General features: G+C 46.0%; 8 protein-coding genes across 8 annotated transcripts; 3 read left to right on the forward strand and 5 right to left on the reverse strand.

Moving 5' to 3' along the window:
* Positions 1-299: 299 nt before the first annotated feature.
* C8R40DRAFT_1072944 (uncharacterized protein) lies at positions 300-1219 on the reverse strand (the record flags this gene model as incomplete). Its single annotated transcript, XM_046226511.1, has 4 exons — positions 300-427; positions 602-811; positions 923-1142; positions 1190-1219. The coding sequence occupies 4 exons, from the start codon at positions 1217-1219 to the stop codon at positions 300-302; spliced, it is 588 nt and encodes a 195-aa protein (XP_046082049.1).
* A 4806-nt stretch (positions 1220-6025) lies between these two features.
* C8R40DRAFT_618971 (uncharacterized protein) lies at positions 6026-7857 on the reverse strand. Its single transcript, XM_046235659.1, has 6 exons — positions 7744-7857; positions 7278-7688; positions 7149-7221; positions 6829-7090; positions 6316-6777; positions 6026-6261 (listed from the first exon to the last, which is right to left on the reverse strand). Exons 2-6 carry the CDS (start codon positions 7506-7508, stop codon positions 6156-6158), a joined length of 1134 nt encoding a protein of 377 aa, XP_046082050.1. The 5' UTR covers positions 7509-7688; positions 7744-7857; the 3' UTR covers positions 6026-6155.
* A 652-nt stretch (positions 7858-8509) lies between these two features.
* C8R40DRAFT_1124720 (uncharacterized protein) lies at positions 8510-9425 on the reverse strand. The gene is made up of 2 exons (XM_046228938.1): positions 9336-9425; positions 8510-9284 (listed from the first exon to the last, which is right to left on the reverse strand). Exons 1-2 carry the CDS (start codon positions 9396-9398, stop codon positions 8598-8600), a joined length of 750 nt encoding a protein of 249 aa, XP_046082051.1. The 5' UTR covers positions 9399-9425; the 3' UTR covers positions 8510-8597.
* Positions 9426-9491: 66 nt separating this feature from the next.
* On the forward strand, positions 9492-12165 carry C8R40DRAFT_1240165 (WD40-repeat-containing domain protein; the record flags this gene model as incomplete). The annotated part of the gene is made up of 4 exons (XM_046233511.1): positions 9492-10222; positions 10277-10463; positions 10518-10824; positions 10880-12165. The coding sequence occupies exons 1-4, from the start codon at positions 9510-9512 to the stop codon at positions 12163-12165; spliced, it is 2493 nt and encodes an 830-aa protein (XP_046082052.1). The 5' UTR covers positions 9492-9509.
* Positions 12166-12448: 283 nt separating this feature from the next.
* On the forward strand, positions 12449-14543 carry C8R40DRAFT_1124723 (UDP-galactose transporter). Its single transcript, XM_046228939.1, has 6 exons — positions 12449-12572; positions 12623-12662; positions 12712-12736; positions 12790-13720; positions 13772-13911; positions 13987-14543. The coding sequence occupies exons 1-6, from the start codon at positions 12559-12561 to the stop codon at positions 14043-14045; spliced, it is 1209 nt and encodes a 402-aa protein (XP_046082053.1). The 5' UTR covers positions 12449-12558; the 3' UTR covers positions 14046-14543.
* Positions 14338-15281, reverse strand: C8R40DRAFT_1055759 (protein-tyrosine phosphatase-like protein; the record flags this gene model as incomplete). The annotated part of the gene is made up of 6 exons (XM_046225028.1): positions 14338-14451; positions 14522-14661; positions 14719-14780; positions 14850-14972; positions 15047-15154; positions 15211-15281. 6 exons carry the CDS (start codon positions 15279-15281, stop codon positions 14338-14340), a joined length of 618 nt encoding a protein of 205 aa, XP_046082054.1.
* A 343-nt stretch (positions 15282-15624) lies between these two features.
* Positions 15625-17471, forward strand: C8R40DRAFT_1055746 (chaperonin 10-like protein; the record flags this gene model as incomplete). Its single annotated transcript, XM_046225024.1, has 9 exons — positions 15625-15713; positions 15761-15797; positions 15864-15883; positions 15942-15983; positions 16037-16063; positions 16120-16254; positions 16325-16967; positions 17030-17222; positions 17323-17471. The coding sequence occupies 9 exons, from the start codon at positions 15625-15627 to the stop codon at positions 17469-17471; spliced, it is 1335 nt and encodes a 444-aa protein (XP_046082055.1).
* A 697-nt stretch (positions 17472-18168) lies between these two features.
* Positions 18169-18657, reverse strand: C8R40DRAFT_1175192 (uncharacterized protein; the record flags this gene model as incomplete). Its single annotated transcript, XM_046232296.1, has 2 exons — positions 18169-18290; positions 18342-18657. The coding sequence occupies 2 exons, from the start codon at positions 18655-18657 to the stop codon at positions 18169-18171; spliced, it is 438 nt and encodes a 145-aa protein (XP_046082056.1).
* Positions 18658-18844: the final 187 nt, after the last annotated feature.

Below are 18844 nucleotides of genomic sequence, written 5' to 3' on the forward strand. Positions count from 1 at the left end.
TGTTCTCAGGCTTTCGGTCTCGATTCAGAGAACCTTACTTGCGGACGATATTACTAGCTACCTTTGACCAGCGGATCCTGCCACGGAGACCAAGATAAAACAAAGGATAAGAACAATCAGGAACAGTTACACCGAATAGTTGAAACCCCCGAGGAAGAAGCACAGGAAGTATTACAGTTGCAATCGAAGTAACGAACAATATCAGACGATATCCTGGTCCAAAAAATCGGGTAACCGGACGTGTAAAGTGGTACTGAACTTTTTTACTTTGTCTCCCACTCCGCATTACCAGACACAATTCAGCCCCTCGCCGACTCTCGGTTCCCACAGGTCCCCACTCCCCACCTCCAGGTACCAACGCTGAAAACCGTCGAACTGACTACATAATTATTACGACCTCCTTGACCTCCACAGATATATATTTTGTCTGCAGCCCGTCATGCATATATATATGAACGACGACGATACCGCTCGGTGTTCAGCATGGAAACGCCATCGTAGTCGGCTACATTGCTAGTCAAAACAAGATATCTGTCAGTCCCCAAGTAAAAGCTCGGGAGCCGTGTTGACAGTTAATCCTGTCAGTCAATCTTGCGCTTACTATGCAGGTCCCAGACCTTTGGAGTACCATTCGAGGTCAGAGGACCATGAGACAACGAGCATCGGGCCTTGCGGTCCTTTTCCGTCTCCCTCAATCTACGAGTGTCCGCCTGGTTTGCACGGCGCAGCCATAACCTTGGTACGCATGAATTATGGACAGATTCCGCTTCTTCGCAAAACATGGAGTCGAGCATTTTCATCGACCATTTCCCTACATCGTAGTCGGCTACATTGCTAGTCAAAACAAGATATCTGTCAGTCCCCAAGTAAAAGCTCGGGAGCCGTGTTGACAGTTAATCCTGTCAGTCAATCTTGCGCTTACTATGCAGGTCCCAGACCTTTGGAGTACCATTCGAGGTCAGAGGACCATGAGACAACGAGCATCGGGCCTTGCGGTCCTTTTCCGTCTCCCTCAATCTACGAGTGTCCGCCTGGTTTGCACGGCGCAGCCATAACCTTGGTACGCATGAATTATGGACAGATTCCGCTTCTTCGCAAAACATGGAGTCGAGCATTTTCATCGACCATTTCCCTATCTCCGTCTGCATATAATATGCATATAATGAAAGAGCGAGAATAAAAGGAGTACTTTTCCTCGTAGAACCTCGTGGAAAATCATAGTTGAGCCGTTGAACCGTTCGATATACCCGTGTCGGACGGATTCGAAGAAATCTACTCTATGTAGAGCCCTTCCAAGTTCCCGAGGCTTTACCCTGCTTTACCAAGCTTTTACAAACCTCCCTCTGCGCAGATATGTAAGTACATCAACGCCCAGTCATAGCAGGAGTAGAACAATTCAACAACTTATCATGCGTCGGCTGTGAGTGCTCATCTCGCTCATCACACGATTTTCATAGGTTTCCCTAGGTTCCACGAATAGCAACAAACGGCCTTTGGATTCACAGTGCCGCTCGTACATCTAGGTACACCTGCTGTACAACGGCGAACAAGGAGGACTATCAGAGTAAACCATCGGATATCCGAGTCTTCGCTGTCCTCATTTGATTTTCTTGGTATGATTCTGCCAGGATTCTGCTTTCCAAACTTCTGGGTACGATTGTTTGCTGACTATATGTGCATTGATTGTTGTAGGCCGCCCATTGAAAGACACGTCCCTCACAATTTGACCACCAAGCTCGCACAAATTCGTCTTGTCAAAACCGATTGAAGAGTGCTCAGTAAGGCTCAAGAGTGCTTTATAAGTCAGTCGGTCCAATCTGTAAGTCCCAGGTAAGTTACTTACTTGGCCTCGACAGCGCTCAACCCTTACAACATCCATGTTGGCCCTTGATCTCTTAAGTCTTGTGCTCATTTCAAGTACATGTCACATATGTATACTTGTTGATTGTAGGTGTAAGTACCGCATGGTTTAGCTCGTATTCCAGGGCATACATCCACTTATTCCTGCACCCTATTCTGATTTATTATTTCTTTCGCCCTGGCAGAGAGTGGATGCTGGCCCTTCAATGACGCTGGCCAAATACTGGGAAGCATCCATCATCTCCCATCCGAGGTGATAGAATATGAGAACGGCGGATTGGTTCATTGTGTCCTCCATTGAACATCACAGCAACAATGATAACACCAATATTTTAGTGAGTGCATACATATCTCGAGTTGGTAATCTCCCAAATGTACGTACGGAAGAGTCAAATTCTCTTGCATTACTCCGGTTTTTCTTACAAGTTGATCAATGTACTTTTGAGCACACAAAATTGAAGTTGCTATCGGACACTCCAGGTTCCGAACTTAAAGTCACTTTACTTCTCTGAGTCCTCGTTGCTGCTTGTTTCCAGCGCTCTTTTGAACTTCGATTCATCAGCTTTATATGTATTCATTCACAATATATATATCCTTTTGCTATGAAGGCTGCTACAAGTAGGCATCTCCAAGAGACTCCGACGTGGATATCATGAGCTCCTCCAGCCGGGGTATGCCTGCCTGCCTGACGGTATAAACACGTACTCAAAGGTAGTTTCTGATGATAAGTTTAACTACGTGCCTAAGTATATGTACTTACTTAGTCGTCTTCAACCGTCCCAGCGGTTCACTATGCTGATTCCTGACAACCAACTATTAGTCATCGTAGCTCGAGCGCTCGATGTCTAATCAAGACCTGATGCCTCGATATCAGAAGTCCAATCTGGACAGTTGAGTGCTGAAAGATGCCGCTGGCCCATGGAAGGTTCAAATGGTTGAATTCTGCAGGAGTGTATCTAATATTATCAAGAATCAGAAGAGGTTACACGCTGCACAGAACTGAAATTTTGAGAGCAAAAACAGGACGGGTCAAGTACAGGTGTACACTGTACAAAGCATGTATGTATCTCTACTACTATTCCCGCTACCTCTTTAGAGGTAGAAGGGTCTCACAGAAGCTTACAGACCCAACATTTTGATTTTGCCATCAAATGTCCTGCCACGTGTTTTAGTCATGCAATTTCAGTCATTTAATTTGCTCTACATCTGCAAAACCTGTATGTTCGCCAGAGCAAGGGTACTGGCTGGAGAGCGCTCTCCAGCATCGAAAGCACCGAAAGCAAGATTTTCAACTTGCTTTCGGTGCTTTGGCTGCTGGGAAGCGCTCTCAGCTGCTCTCGGATGGTTAGCCGAAAATACATGTTTTGCAGATGTACAGTTTCTTTCACATTCTATGTTAACTCTGCAGCCTCTACAATAACAACACATTGTCCTCCTCTTCCTGCGAGAAGAGCAAAGAACAGAGTTCTGAGCGGCTCTCGCAGGTGAATTTGTAAGCAGCATATTAGGCCCTTGCAATTACTATCAAGGTAGCGGGCTCTGCCACTCGCTGGCGCTGATTGGATATATCATATAAATAACTCGAGTGTATACGTTATGGCTCTGATATTATGCTAATGTCGAGGAAACCAATCCCCAGGTTTCCCATCCAGTCGTTCCGATCGGATATGGTGCTCGAACTTTATGCTATGTGTATGGAATCTTGACTCGGGGCCTCTTGGGACAGCTTGGGACAGCTTGGGACTCGCAAATGGATCGCCTGTGACCTCACACTCGTTCAAGGTGTAAGCATCTTCTGGATATCCCCGAGCCTTCTTGAATCCATCTCTTGCAGACCCTTTAGGCTTCCCTACTTCCCACACTCGGAGACATTCCCGAGTCGCGCGATTCTTCGTTACATATATGATACTTCTCAGATTGGCTCTTTTCTCCGATTATGGCGAGTGCCAAGGGCAAGGCGCAAGGTGAATCTCATTGTTACAAGTGTCTACCATAAGTACTAGTAAAGAGTTACAGATACTTATGTATCTCCTTCCCAATAGATCATGTCACGGAAGTTGTCTTCCTTTACTACGGAATTCATGTGCTTGGTCGAAGATCGAATCGTACTTGCTACTTATGTACTACTGTAAATTTAGCTAACAAAATTCTACCTGCTATTTATAAGACAAGGAGATGATATGTTACTGTGTACAGAAATCATTCTGAAATTTATAATTTACCCCACTAATTATTGCCCATGACTACACCACAAATAATTGTTGTCGTCTATTGAACGGCTTATCGTCTATTGAACGGCTCATGTAGTGTAAGGGATACTAGTACTCCAGCTTCGTTGTTTGATTTTATCGGTTTTGTGTATCATGGCCGGCATATGATTTATCTACTGCGGGACTCGAGGCGTATCTTTGGTCACTATGAATATATGTCTATGGGTTTCAATGAAATCCTGAAAGATTAACCACCCCAGGGCTACAAGACAAGCCGACCAGAAGGGACTTCAAATTAGCCTTTGAATTCGGGACGTCATGCCATTTTACCGCCATCACACTGCTGCTCCGCTCAGAACAGCCACCCCTGTTCATAATAGGGGCCAAAATCAACCTGATTTTGCATGTATATTGGTAAAATTTTCGGTCAAGAACGGGTGTTCATCTGCAAAACATGTATTTTCGGCTAACCATCCGAGAGCAGCTGAGAGCGCTTCCCAGCAGCCAAAGCACCGAAAGCAAGTTGAAAATCTTGCTTTCGGTGCTTTCGATGCTGGAGAGCGCTCTCCAGCCAGTACCCTTGCTCTGGCGAACATACAGGTTTTGCAGATGTTGACTGAAGCTTCGCATGAATTCCGGTCAATATCGGACCTGCACTCACTAGAACATTGGCATACTGTGATGAACTCAGAGTCTGCCATATTTTCTGGCTCAAATTTTCAAACTGAGGACCAGTTCTAATGCATTTCATGGAGCAGATTTACATTAGCGCTAAGCATAGGCACCAAAATATGTCTGGCTGTTCAAGTTTTAAGACCCAAATTTGGGGTCCATCGTGAAGTCAGTTCCAAAATTCGGTTGAACTTGTAGGATTCCTGAAGGATTTTATGAAGAAAATGTTCGGTTAAAATTAAGCCCATTTGGAAGGCTGAGGAACCAACCTCCCCTACCATAAACGGGGGTCCCCTCAAAACACCCTGGCGCCCATCTGCAAAACCTGTATTTTCGGACCCTTAGCCGAAAATACAGGTTTTGTAGATGCCTGTGACCTTCTGTAGCTCAGGCAAGCAGATTCAACAGGCTATTTGTCCCGAATTTGCTTGCAAAGATGATGGTAGCACTACATGATACATGCTACTTAATGTTTCACCATGTAACATATGTCTGAACCGCAAAGCACACAGTCTGACGGCACTCTAACACCACTATGCATAAAAGACTATAAGAAGATAGATCTATTCACTTCCGCCCTAGTTAATCAGAATCCGTCCGTCACGTATTGTAACGTATTGTGGGTCCATCGCTATCCATTGCGGGAATATCATATTATCAAGGACTTGACTGAGGCCAGCCTGAGACTGAGGCCTCATCAAATATCCAAGTATGTTGCCCAGTGCTCTCTTAGTTTCCAAAGCAACTACATGCTGCGCTCTCACAGTGATAGTATCTTTATCTACATAGTACCTCAAATTATGATGTTACGACTCATGTAGCGGAAGAGGATCATTGCAGCTGACTCCGAGTTGTGAGTTCATCAGAGTAACTGAGAATATTTTGCATACCACCAGTGTTTCCCAAATCCAATTATCCAAAAACTTACCGCGAAGAAACCGACCTGGACAGGTGTATAGATTGATCGATTGATTGATAGTTACTAAACGATGTTGTACTCATTTCTTCAGCACAACTCATCCAAAATATAATTACGGAAGTGGCAGGTCTGTATAAGGTCTGTCGATCATGCATACCACTTACCACCTCTTACCACCTAGTACTGAAGTACTGACGCGTTGCCGCTTCAATACCGTGTAAATATATAGGGCCATCTTAACAGCCCCTTCGTTTCATTGCATATCTAGGTGATCCCGAAAGGTATCCTAGAGCAATGACGTTGTCTCCCTAACTGAAATAGGGACAGGACACTGTAGGACGTTCCATTTGGATCGAGGAACGCTCGTAATTTTGGAAAAGAATCTGTAGCAAGTCCTGAAGATTGGAGATAGGTGATATTCCTGCAGGTCAACTTGAACGTTGTCCCATTTTCTCTGTTCTGCATTAATAATATGGTGTCCATTCCTCCATTATCTATTTCAGAACTTTAAGACAGAGTGAAAGGTTTGCATATGGGGCTGGTGACTGCCATAGATCAGTGAACCGTATTTTGAAAAAATGATCATGACTAAGTAAATCGCTACATGCTTCTGCTCAGTAAAGCTACAGTCCATTCCCAAGTCACGATGCTCACATCGTAGCACAATACGCAGGGGGCAAGATTTCGATTTCTACTATTCGCGTGGTAGTCGAGGTCGACAACTCTTCACGAGGCGACCTGGCGCTCACAAAAGTGGAACCCTCGGACCAACCACGAGGATTGTGCTTTTGAGCTCGGGGCGATTGAGTATGCCCATCATGATGGTCTACGGGGAAAAAATATGAAGGTTGAACTCGCAGATTTTGGCGGCGGACCTCGAGTGGACGGAGGCGATGTCTTCGCCAGAGAGAGAATAAAGCCACCCCTAGCAATAAAACGATCCTAATGGGAACAGCTATTTCTATTGCCATAAAATTTCGCGCGTTGGAATTCTTCACTGACAAACTGCTGGTGCTGGAAGTTGAGGGACTCGGAGATGAAGGCGACGGTGTAGGCAAATTCGTGGTTACAATGTTTGAAGGACCGGGGGTAATGGACTCAAGGCCATCGTCCGCCCTAAAATGCGGATTTAGTATTGATGCCAAACGAGCCTTGGCATTTGCATACGTGTAAAGGATGTAGTCTAGCAGAATCAGCGCATCGGTCCCGTTAGCGACTCCGTTTTGAACCATCAATGAATGTGTCCCGTATTTAAGAGACGGCATGGCAAAAACAGGTACGTTATATGTATAGGTATCCAGGTTCTCTGTCGGTGAGTTCTGGTACGTGCTGACTGGAACCCCATCCATATGAAAGCTTATGTCTGAGGCTCCAAAGATCGGATATGTCGCGCTATTGAGCATGATACAAAAAACATATACGGCAGTGCCTGATGGAGGATAAGAACCCTGATTGTGATATTATGGATATATGGATAGGAAACTTGCCGTTGAAGGTAATATTGGCCGTAAACGGCACATTGGGATCTGTCATTGTCTGCTGATTGGGAGGAGCATAAAACTAGTAAGATGAAGGAATCAGTGTTATTCGGTATTGAGATGACGGAAAGGCCACACAGCAGCATCATGCCAGGTATGATTGTAAGCCAAGGTGGCGTTAGGTTGAGCGTCACAGCCATGACAATCGTTTCCTATATTCCACGCTCCATAAGGGCTGTAGATCCAGGACGAATCGCTATCGTCAACGGTGTAATTGCGGAAAATTGCAGTGGCGTGAAATACATCTTGGAGAATTAGCAGTAGAACTACTAACTGTAAGAGAGTGTGAGCACAGTGACAAGTTGGCATTGTGTTTTAACGGCGGTAATGGTAGACTCGTCGAAAGAAGGAATGCGCAACGAGATGGTCCTTGGGCCTGCCAGTGCGTAATCGGACGACCTTGGTACAACTATAAAAACAATTTTATCATTGCTACGTGTGTTGGCGAGGGGAAAGCTTTATGTTCAAGTTGTACGTCGATGATGTCGTCTGCCAAAAATTAGGTAAGATAATCATTTCTACGCTCGTCGAGTAATATACTCACATCTGTAAAACAGCAAATTTTGACGCTACAAACAAGGACAGATGTACGTCTGATAGATCAACGACTGCACTGACCATGTTCGGCTGAGGATAACTTCTAGACAGTAAATGTGTTGCGTCGAATTTTGACGTTCAAACTTCTTCAATTTTGGGTTTATCGGACGAACTGCTTTGTGCACATTGGAAACTTACAGACCCGTATAGCTTAAACTTTACGTCTTGGTTAATGTTGACAGTCAGAGTCAAAACAGGCGTTACTTAATTTGTTCCTGATTCTCTTTTCTCGGAGAATTATTCTTGAAGTTGATTATTCTGTAGTTTCCGGGAAGAATACGACTGGTGGCATGATGATCAATTATTTAATGTAAGACGCTTCTTTTTTTGAGTGGCCCTCATGTCAGAGCACTATCATATGTGAACGCATGTGAGAGTTGGGTCTATCTTTCCCGTCTGAGACAGAGCTGTAGGGAATTCACCTTGATCGTATTCTTCCAATTACGCAGCAAAACTCTCGACAGGATTTCTGAAGAAGTTTTGGATGAATGATGGGCGCCATAGGCCACAGGTACTATCTTGATTTTACTCGATGCTTTGCGTGAAGAAAGGGACATCGAAAGATGGGATCGGTACTACTTGTACGGTGTTCATTTGCGTGTATATTGAGCAGCTTCATTTTAGTGACGCGTGGGTTCACGTTGGCGTATTGAATCGTAAGCGGAATATTCTTGATCATGATCAAAGGACAGCAGACTTGCATCGATATCTGTATATACTCTCAGACGAGTTTTCACTTATCAGAAAGCCAGGGTAAGACAAATGAGTGGCGGAAAGTACGCAAACCAACGCACGATATATCTAGCGCATGAGGTACAACGTCTGCATATCGGGTACACAACCCTTCTCCCGCGTAAAATAATCCACTAAGTCCTGTGCATTACACTTCACCGCAAGTTTCAACAATTCCTTCGAAACTTTCATTCGATCTTCCAGCCTTCTCCTTTTATGTACTTCACCAGAACTCCGCTCTATCAATAGTTTTACCATTCGTAAGTCTTTCCGTCGAATAGCCACGCGGACGGCAAGGTTGTCCTTGTATGTGGGCGAAGCACCTTTATCAAGTAGAAGCCTGACAAGAGCGTAAAATTCAGTCTGAACTGCTTTGGTGAGGGCGTAACCGTTGATGGAGTTAAGGTCCAGAGAGAATCCGGCAGTATATAAGTCGCGGATGAACGGCAGAGGATGATCTTGATCGGTCCACTTGGAGCTGGCCCTCCGAGTACCCAGGTCACGGAAGAGACGTTTGGGTAGCTCCAACACAGTGACAGGGTTCCTACTTTGGAGTTTGATAAATCGGAGGACCTCCAGTGAACATAATGGGTATCGAAGAGCTTTCGTGTACAAATTTTCCGAGCTACCAGATGAGCACAGGAAGATGTATTCCGCTCGGAAAGATGAGGGTGCAGATTTGAATATCAGGTGAAGAGAGTGGGATGTGTATGGAAGAGAATGTGATAGAGCGTAAAGCTGGATTTCATACAAAAGCTTGGGGAGTAATGAGCGCTTGATCCAAGCTTCGGGTAATAAAGCCCTCACCTCTACAGGTAGCAGTTCCAGGCATGATTTTGAAAGACGTCGAAGCTTCAATCCATCTTTCATGGTAAATAAGTAAGAAGAAAAGTGATAAGATTAGATTAGAGAACGATCACATGTCTCAACGAGTTGGCTTTTACGGCCCGAGTAACCGCTTGTTGAACCTCGAACGCGACCATGCTCGCAATCACAAGCACCGAAGCCCTTAGCATACTTGATCATATCGTGTTGAAAAAGGCCCCGTCATCTTATCCATCTACCGTCGCTCTCCTTTCCCCTCCCGTAGCCAGTTCATGGTCTTCTGACAACAAATTCCTTTTTATCGCCTCTGCAGATACAATTCACAGATACGATGCCGAGCACCACTCTATAGTGGATATTTTCTCTACCTCAGAATCTATAACGTCCTTGGTAGTTAAAGGAAAATCCTCAGTGATTTTTGGTGCAGGTGAAAGGGTCCACGTTCTAGAGTGTGGCTCGACGACGAAGATTTCCCAAACATTCGTTTCCCACCAGGATTCCGTCAAATCTCTGTCTTCGTCCTGTGACTCGACTCTATTGGCCTCTACCTCATCCAAAGCTGCATATGTGCACAATCTCACGCTGATTTCACATACAGCCCTGCGAGGCTTGCCTGTATCTGACCAACAGTCTATCACGACGTGCACATTCCACTCTCATGCTCGGACACGCTTATTGCTTGGTATCGGAAAGAAGGTCGTTATATATGATATCAATCGCCCATCTGGACCCGCTAAGGTTATTTCCCTGAGCGAGACTTCTTCTGGTAACATCTGTGCGATCTCATGTAGCCCTTTCAGCAAAACTTTGATTGCAGTTGCTACTACCGGAGGAACCCTTGGGCTCATTGATCTTGACAAGGAAAAAGGGTATGTCTCTGGACTTGTACTCATTTATGCCTTGAAGTTCATGGTTCCTCATAGACTTTTCCGAACCATCAATGTCAAAGTGCCGATTGCCTCTCTCTCCTTCTCCCAAGAAGGCGCCAGTGTCTATTTAGGAACGGAGAACGGCAAACTTCTCATTTTGGATTTGCGTTCACTTGATAAACCTCCTAAATCCGTAGTCCTTAGTGAGAATGGTGCACGATTGGCAACAATGAGTGTTCAGGTGCGCGCAAAATATTTCTATATTTCAAGATATTGATTCATTTCTTACACAAAGGCCAAATCAGCCTCAGAAACAACCAAGAACCCCCCTGCGACTACCAAAAGCACCGAACTCTCTAAACCTACCTCACGCAAGCCATCAGCTACCATCGCCTCTGTAAACAAACCCTCGCCTGCTAGACGCATTGTGTCAGTCTCATCAAAGGGCAAAGAGCCCGCAAGGCTGACCGCAGGTACTGAAAGAGTTTCTGCCGCAAAGGAGAAGGAAGGTGTCAACAAGAAGGTATTCTCACCTCTGAGGAACCTGCTGAGCATCAGTAACGGAGGAAATACAAGTCTCAATCATAGTGATGAGTTTTCTCGTGAGCATCCCACTATTTATGATCCATTACTCAGCCTTAATACTTGCTTGAACAGTACAAATCGATACCCTGCCTGTCGTGCGTGACAAATCTAAGGTGTCTAGACCAGCACCAGTTCGAGATACTCCCGAGCGAGTACGAGATCCCGCGTCCTCTGCTCTTTCCAACTCGGATTCCGCTTCTCGGATTGGTACATCCGCTAGACTCCGTCCACGACCTCAGCCTTCACCTCTATCTGCATCCGCCTCCAGGTCTAAGTTATCTCCAAAAGAGGATCTTCGACGTACACGCACTGTTTCCACGACTTCCAGGACGGCGGCAGTATCTTCGCCACTTTCTGCTTCAACATCAAAGAAAGTCAATGAAGATGCCACGGGTGTTTCTCGCAGGACGCGGACTGTATCTACCAGCTCTACTCGTACATCGAGGGCTCCGAAAGCTTCCGACGTCACAGTTACAACAACGGAGTCAATCTCTGCAGCTGCAACACGTACAAGGACAGAGGTAGATCATCTTTCTGTACCGAAAGACGTCAAAAAGTCGAGGGTTATCTTCCCTAGCTCACACGCTTCATCGTCGAAAGTAGAAACAAAGACTGGTTCTACTTCCGGAGCAGGTCCACAGTCCAACGCTCGCACACCGTCCCCCGATTTATCTGATATTGAAGCTATGACAAGTTCTGGTCCTGGTCCTGTTACACCGTTGCCTGCTAGTAGACGTAGAGGGATGGCTTCCCCAGTGCTCGGCGCGCCGGTAGGCATTGAGGTCAATGCAGATGATGACGTCGACCTGCCGGTACCGGGAAACAAATCTCGAAAGAGAGATTCCGGTAAAGGCAAGGCAAGAACTGTGCTTTTCCAAGACTCCGGGAAGGAATTTGACAATGGGTGCGCTGTTCGCGAGGCAAGCTCAGATGATGATATTGAGTCGGAGAAAGAAAACCAACGGGAGGAAAGTGTTTCCTGGCAAATATCACCCCGAAGACCTGGGTCTATAGGTCCCTCCGGTGGTCCATCCGCCTCGTCCATGCCTTGGAACGGATCTCCCATTCGTCATTCCCAGTCATATCTCCACAAGCAATATGCTAACATCCCAGGATCTCCTGGTGGAACTTCCCCACAAGGTCTTTTACGAAACATCGTTCGAGATGTGATGTATGACTTTCACCAAGAGTCTCGCGCGGAGATGATGAGTTTGCATCTGGACCTAGTCAGCATGGGAAGGGGATGGAAGAAGGAATTAAGAGAGCTGATGGGTGAGTACGGTGGAGAGTTGAAGGAGCTTAGGGAAGAAAATCGAAGGTTAAGGGAAGAGAACGAAAGGCTACGGAGGGGATATTAGACATGTTTAGGACCCGAAGTTTGAAAATCAATGTGTTACATTGGGTTACATTGCTTTCAATCGGATTTGCATTGCTGGGCCGAAACCGCCCCCCATAAAGGTGCGAAACGCATCTCTTACTATGTATACACCCTGGCCATCTTGTGATTTATTTACGAAGAGTCTCGTTCCTGTATTGCTGTACTGAATACTTATATACTTATTGCCTTGGCCGTGACATTGCTTCTCGAGACAAGGAGTTAGCAGGGGAAGGGGCTGAAGCACAGCTAAATCTGGGTTAGGGTCTAAATAGGCGGCCCGCTGATCCGATCGCTACACGTCCTGCGACGTGTAACATCCGAGGTATCATAAAAATAAAAAGCCACTGGCCAGCTCATTTCTGACCTTGTTATCATGTCCTTCATAAGGTATTAACGCTGCTCTCCGATGTCTCCAGTCTCTGACCTGTTGTATCAAGGTTGATATTCTGCGTTGCTGGAGTCTATTCCATGTTTCTAGTACGCCAGCCTTTCTCTGTGTCCTGCGTTGGTATTCATCGTATTGTAGTGGTGGGCCATAGCACAAGAACGACGTACGCTAATCTTCCTGTTTCTCATCATTTTTTAAACTCAGGACGCGTTGCAGTATCCGTTCCATTTCAATCTATAGATGGCGAATCATCCGCGAAATTTCGCTCCGCCCTTTTCCTCGGCACCTGCCAGAGCTTTCTGAGCTCATTATCTGCTTTGATGTATATCCTAGTCCGCAAGAAATCCTCGGAGACACTTATACAGGCACTGGGATTCCATGACAAAAATTCTGGAGTGCCTGCCTCCGCCTCTACTGCTAACGGCAAAGCACACACCCACACCCACCATACCAATGGATCAGCCAAACCAAGACCCGACACACGATTCTCCTCCAAAGCGCTCCTACTTAGCTACGCCCAATGCGCCACTTTCATCACATTCGCCGCGCCCTTCGGTTTCGCTGCCCTCTCCTATATATCTTACCCCGCGATGGTCCTCGGAAAATCATGCAAACTTGTTCCGGTAATGATCATGAACGTTTTGCTCTACCGTCGTCGATTTGCGCCCCACAAATATCTCGTTGTTTTCATGGTCACTACTGGGATAACCATTTTTATGGGCTTCGGCTCTGATAGCCAAAAACACGGTGGTAAAAAGGCAGTTTCTGCTTCAATGGACCATGGGTCGACGCCATACGCGTCGTTAATAGGCGCTTCTTACCTCTTGATTAACCTGGCCTTGGACGGCGCGATAAATTCGACACAGGACGAGATTTTTTCGCGTTACAAGATTTCTGGACAGCAGATGATGCTTTGGATTAATTTGATGTGTACATGCATCTCCTTCGTGCTTATGGTGCTACCCCTTCCGTCTATTCCGGTTTTATTGCCTTCTGGAAACGGCAGATCTGAACTCGTCGCAGCGTTGACCTTCGTCCAGCAACACCCTGGAATAATATCACCCTTAATCGAATTCAGCGTTACTGGAGCACTGGGACAATTATTTATCTTTGAAACGTTGCAGCATTTCGGTTCACTGACATTGGTGTACGTAGTCTATCGCTCAATCTCTTCACTTCCCTGACGTTCGCTTCACAGGACAATTACACTAACGCGCAAAATGTTCACAATGTTACTCTCTGTAGTCGTATACAATCATCAACTCACGCCCGGGCAGTGGCTCGGCGCCGCCGTTGTTTTTGCTGGGATATCTGTTGAAGCATTCGTCAAACGAAACGGTGAGTAAACGATTGTTTCCTAAAAACTACAATGATGATACTAATGTAAAATGACGCTGCTTTGTGGAAAAACAGACGTACATGCGAAACGAGTGTTACAAGAGAAGGAAAAAGCCAAACTCAAGTCACTCTAACGTTGGGATGTGGTTGGCGTATAAATGTGGAAGATTAATGTATGAGCATGATGTGGGAGAAATGGCTACATTAGAGTCAGATGTGCGGGCAGGGCTAGAAAATATACGTTCGGAAAAAGGAACTGAGGACCAAGGACAATCCATCATGTTTCCATCGCATATGGGTCGTCTACTGATACCGGCATTATTGGCCGGTAGGTGTGCGTCGTGTGGTCAACCAACGGCCGTTTACGGTCGTCGTCCCTGTCGAACCTAGGAATAAGGATTTCTCGAGGACGCCACAAAATCAGACTCACCGATTCTCCTCCTCCTCATCGTCATCGCTCCGTTTCCTCCGCGAAACATTCCTAGGCATCGCAGGATACGATGACACTGCTCTGTTAGCTCTGTATATGGCCTCATATTCCTGTCGATTGATGGATTATCATATTGATTTATTTATTAATGTGCGTACTGCCAGCTACAGGAAACCATACCTTGATCTGTGTAAGAAATCCGCCGTTAGGCGATATACAATATCGGCGGTTCTGAACCATGTGTAGGGCGTCCTCCCAAGAGAGAGCGTAATGTTGCATAACGAACATTACAACGAATGATGGCGATAGACTGATACCTCCTGGTAAACAATCAGTTGCAATTCTCTTGCTAAAGGAGTCCGAGGGGACACGCGTACCGTTACAATGCACGAGGACGCGACCACCATTCGCAATCGCCGTATCGATGAATGCTTTTGCACTGCAGCATGATAAAAGAAACTGACATGTTAGTGAGTGCGATGCTACAGACAGACAAATAAGGACGCACGAGGGGAAAAGACGAATTAGATTCTGTTCCTCGTTGTCCTCCACGTCTAGGACTAGATACATGAACTGATCTGGGAATCTTGGTTTGACAGAGAAAGCCTCTTTCTGATCTCGTATACACACGCTGTAGATGTAGGATTTGTCATCGAGAGAGTGAATGAGTACCGATTACTGAACGCCAACGATAGAGATACAGACATATGTGAGATGTTCAAGCTCCGAAGCGTCTCTAGAGACTTCGAGGCAACAAAGGGACCAAGAAGGAGACCAGGAAGAATTTCCTGACATTCCCGACGCATTTCATATCTAAATCATCATCTCAAAACAGTTGTTCTTCGTGAACTTGTGACAATACCACCTACTTCCATTCCACGTCTCCCGGTCCCTGGATAACATTCTTGAGCTGCTCTTCAGTGAGATTCCCGTTGAACATGGTGAGTTGGAGGAGAAACTGAAAAGGATAGAATTGACGATGGAGGTCAATAGAGAAAGTGATGTTCAGTGGCAAAGCGGTGAATGAAATTGGCGTGACTAATTGGCGTCTAGACGCGTCGCCGCTTTCAATCATTCTTGAAATTTTCGAGGCCCTTTCATGTTGCATTCTGCAAGTGAAATTTACCAACCCATACACGACATGGTCCCTGACGACGATGCTGATTAAATCTCTCAGTGGCATAGCTCGGTTCGGTTTTCGCCGTTCCCGCGAAAGAAATTTCAGCAAAATGTGTCACCGGACATTTTCATTGGAATTATCGCGAGCTCAATTCGTTTCTTGCATGTCTTCTAACAATACCGGAACAATGCTGGCTGCAAGATGGCATCCCCCTTCGTACGATATCCGAGTAGAGAATGTTCCTGTTCCTCAGTAAGTCCTCGTACCAAATTCCGTTACTTTGACTGAGATCCTTGAAGAATCGAAGATCCGGATGATGCAGTCGTGAAAGTGACTGTAAGTTTTCTTTCACAAGTATTCAAATCCAGACTGTCATGAGCTCATAGAAGTGGAATGCTGTAGCTTGCTGGGCTTTGCGGTAGGTCACCCCCAATCGAGCTCGAGCTGTGTAAACTTGTTTCGACGTGCATAAACAGGCAGCGATCTGCACATCTATCGAGGACAACAGCCTATCACGAAAGTGTATGTGTTAACATCATTCCAATTCCTCGTCTATGCTGATCGAACTTCCACAGTCATATAACAGGCCATGAGTTTATCGGGTATCTAAATTATACTACCAGTTCCATAATCAACAAGTCAAATTTTGCCTCCTTAGGGAGGTCGTCAAATTGGGCTCCAACTATGGTCCCAACGCTGCTCGATCCACCAGTGGAAGACCGAATTTGTACGCAACGCTGAGCGTCGGGGACAAAGTCGTCGCGCCGTTCACGGTCAATTGTGGAGAATGCCAGTGAGAACACACATCCTATTTTCCTTCGAGACCAACCTTCACATGCTTCACACCTTATTCCCTTTGTTAGTGTATGTCGACTAGGATATACCGGGCGCTGTCCTGTTGGGGCGCTTTTCGGCAGTCCCAAGCTAGATGGAGGACAAGCCCAATACGTACGCGTACCCAAAGCCGGAGGAACACTATACAACCTCAGCTCCCCAGCTTCCTGGTCTAGCGCGCTCACTGCCACCTCCGACGTGGAAACTCTCCTCGAAAATATCTCAGATAGTTCTTTGCTACTTTTATCGGATATCCTTCCTACTGGAGTCTTTGCCGCTACGCAGCTCCTAGCCCATCCAAAGGTGCAGCCAATGCTTACAGGGAGGTCTTGGCCATCGAGCTTAAACCCTTCGAGCCCTACTATCGATCTCGGTTCTGGTTTACTGACTCAAGAGGACCGCCTCTTGACCATAGCTATGATCGGACTGGGTCCTGTGGGCGTGTGTGCTGCCGTAGCGCTACTTGATGCCTTAGTTCAGAAGGGTCTGCCGTATCGCATTGTGGCTATTGATATCAACCAAAGCCGGAGAGAGAAAATGGAAAAGGTGTACGAAGCAATTGGGTCCGATGGGAAAGGCCAGAATGGAGAATTCGTAGTGCAGGGTCTTGAAGAAGCGAAGGAGACGGTGGCGAAGTGGACTGGAGATGTTGGATGTACAGGTGTGTTGGAGGTAAGTACAAGATACGATAAATTTTTGGTCGGGAATGTGCTAATGTCGTTTTTGCTTGTCAGGTAGTTGGAAATAACAGCGCATTAACAGCGGCGTATGATCTCGCGCGACCATTCGGTGTCATCACCTCAGTAGGTGTACATGCACCGAAGAACGTTCCTTTCACTGGGCAAGATCTATACAATAAGAACATCTCGTTTGATTTCGGACGTTGTCCTGCTCGTGCGATGTTTCCCATGGCATTCGAATTGTTAGGTGTGTACTCATATCTACCCGCTTACTTATTCTCCGCTTTCTACATACTCCCGATCACTCGCTCGCATACTGATCTCATGTTCAACTCTTCTGTACACAGTAAAACGACAAGATGTATTTGGCAAAGTGGGCACAGAGAGTAGTCTGATTGACCGTGTTGTGGATATCAAGCAAGCTTCGGAAATGTATAGAGCTTTCGATCAGGGCCAGGTAGGGAAGGTGCTGTTCGATCCTTGGGACCAAGCTTGAGAATATTGGTTGGGCAAGATCAGGGCAAGATAGGTTTTACTAGTTTCTCTGAAATGAGAATATGTAGGATATGGAATGGCAGTTGTTTTTGCAGCCGACTCAGACGGCTTACAATGACATTGTGTGGCTCTCGATTTCGATTTATAAGACACGAACATCATGTTTGATTTAAATTCCCTTCATGGATACCGATGTTGCCAAGCTCACGTAAATGGTATCCCATTGGAGTTGACTTCGAGGATTGCGTGGATCGTTGGCCTTTGCTAACGAAGCATGATATCCCTGGAGCAAAACAATGTTTTTTCAGATTGAAATAGCTATCCTGGTCGCGCGATGTTCCTTACTCGTCCCTACTCTTCCATGCACTCCATCTTGTTACGGGCTCAATCGAACATAGATTGTTAGAAATTAACATAGAGGGTTGGCCTCCCGAATTGTGTTATTGCGGAGAGACACCTACCATCTCGAGCTCATGTAAGCTTCGGTCTCGCCGCGATGTGTTCCCGTACTGTACATAGTAGGTACTAGCATATAATGAGACTGTGCCAGAAAGATTGAGTAGGAAAAGTGACTGAGAATCTAGGACGAGTATGGAATATAAAATGCAGATACAATCGCAAGGTCCTCAACATATGATCCAAGCGGGAGTCAGCACGGCATGCACACCCTGAGTACAAGTATCATCGACTACAAGAGGCTATAAGGTTTTGAATTGGCGACAGCCAGGTGCTATTCGATTCATCAGGCCAAGAGTGAAGATTTGACAGTTGTTTGCAGTAAGATCATAAGTTGGCGGCATACTATCAATAGTCCTCTGTGCTACACTCATCGTCAGCATTCGAGGCCGATGATATATGTGAGACCAATTACCATGCCATTTGATTGTATCATCATCAAGATTAGTCCAGCCAACAGAGTACTTGGTAAAGCCATCGTACCATTCCTTTGGCTTATGCTGGTATAAAATGACACCAGAGGCCTTCTCCAGCTGGTGATAAGTGTCACCTATAAGCAGAGCCCAGTGTTTTGTCACATCCGGCACTGCTGAGAATTCCAATTGGGGAAGGACTACAGCGCGGCCCCAGGAAAGAACAGATCCGCCTAACCCTCGAGTGATGATGAAAACTTCCCGTGCTATCTCGGGTCCCCATTGAGGAGGTCTTGTACCATTAGATTGAACAACCATTTCGAGGGGTTTAATGAGGAATATGGGCAAAGATGATGTCAATTTGGACTCTTTTCCTGAGCCCCCATGACTCTTATACGGTGAAATGTGTTACACCCTTCACCCTAAGAGACACACCTTCTCAGCAAGGTCTTCAGGTGTTTGAAGACGCAACACTTACCGCATTTGCTGCCTGCCGTCCAGATCT

Source organism: Lentinula edodes (assembly GCF_021015755.1).
Source record: "Lentinula edodes strain Le(Bin) 0899 ss11 chromosome Unknown C8R40scaffold_41, whole genome shotgun sequence".
Taxonomy (NCBI): Eukaryota; Fungi; Basidiomycota; class Agaricomycetes; order Agaricales; family Omphalotaceae; genus Lentinula; species Lentinula edodes.

What these genes read in the sequence shown, in the direction of transcription:
- C8R40DRAFT_1124720 (XM_046228938.1), bottom strand. Translation starts at nt 9,398, where the DNA reads ATGAAAGATGGATTGAAGCTTCGACGTCTTTCAAAATCATGCCTGGAA. An exon ending in TGGAACTGCTACCTGTAGAG is followed by an intron (nt 9,285 to 9,335) that starts GTGAGGGCTTTA and finishes TTACTCCCCAAG; the next exon opens with CTTTTGTATGAAATCCAGCT.
- C8R40DRAFT_618971 (XM_046235659.1), bottom strand. Translation starts at nt 7,508, where the DNA reads ATGCCAACTTGTCACTGTGCTCACACTCTCTTACAGTTAGTAGTTCTA. An exon ending in GGCCAATATTACCTTCAACG is followed by an intron (nt 7,091 to 7,148) that starts GCAAGTTTCCTA and finishes ATCCTCCATCAG; the next exon opens with GCACTGCCGTATATGTTTTT. An exon ending in CTAGACTACATCCTTTACAC is followed by an intron (nt 6,778 to 6,828) that starts GTATGCAAATGC and finishes TCCGCATTTTAG; the next exon opens with GGCGGACGATGGCCTTGAGT.
- C8R40DRAFT_1124723 (XM_046228939.1), top strand. An exon ending in GGCCATAGCACAAGAACGAC is followed by an intron (nt 12,737 to 12,789) that starts GTACGCTAATCT and finishes GACGCGTTGCAG; the next exon opens with TATCCGTTCCATTTCAATCT. An exon ending in TTCGGTTCACTGACATTGGT is followed by an intron (nt 13,721 to 13,771) that starts GTACGTAGTCTA and finishes TTCGCTTCACAG; the next exon opens with GACAATTACACTAACGCGCA.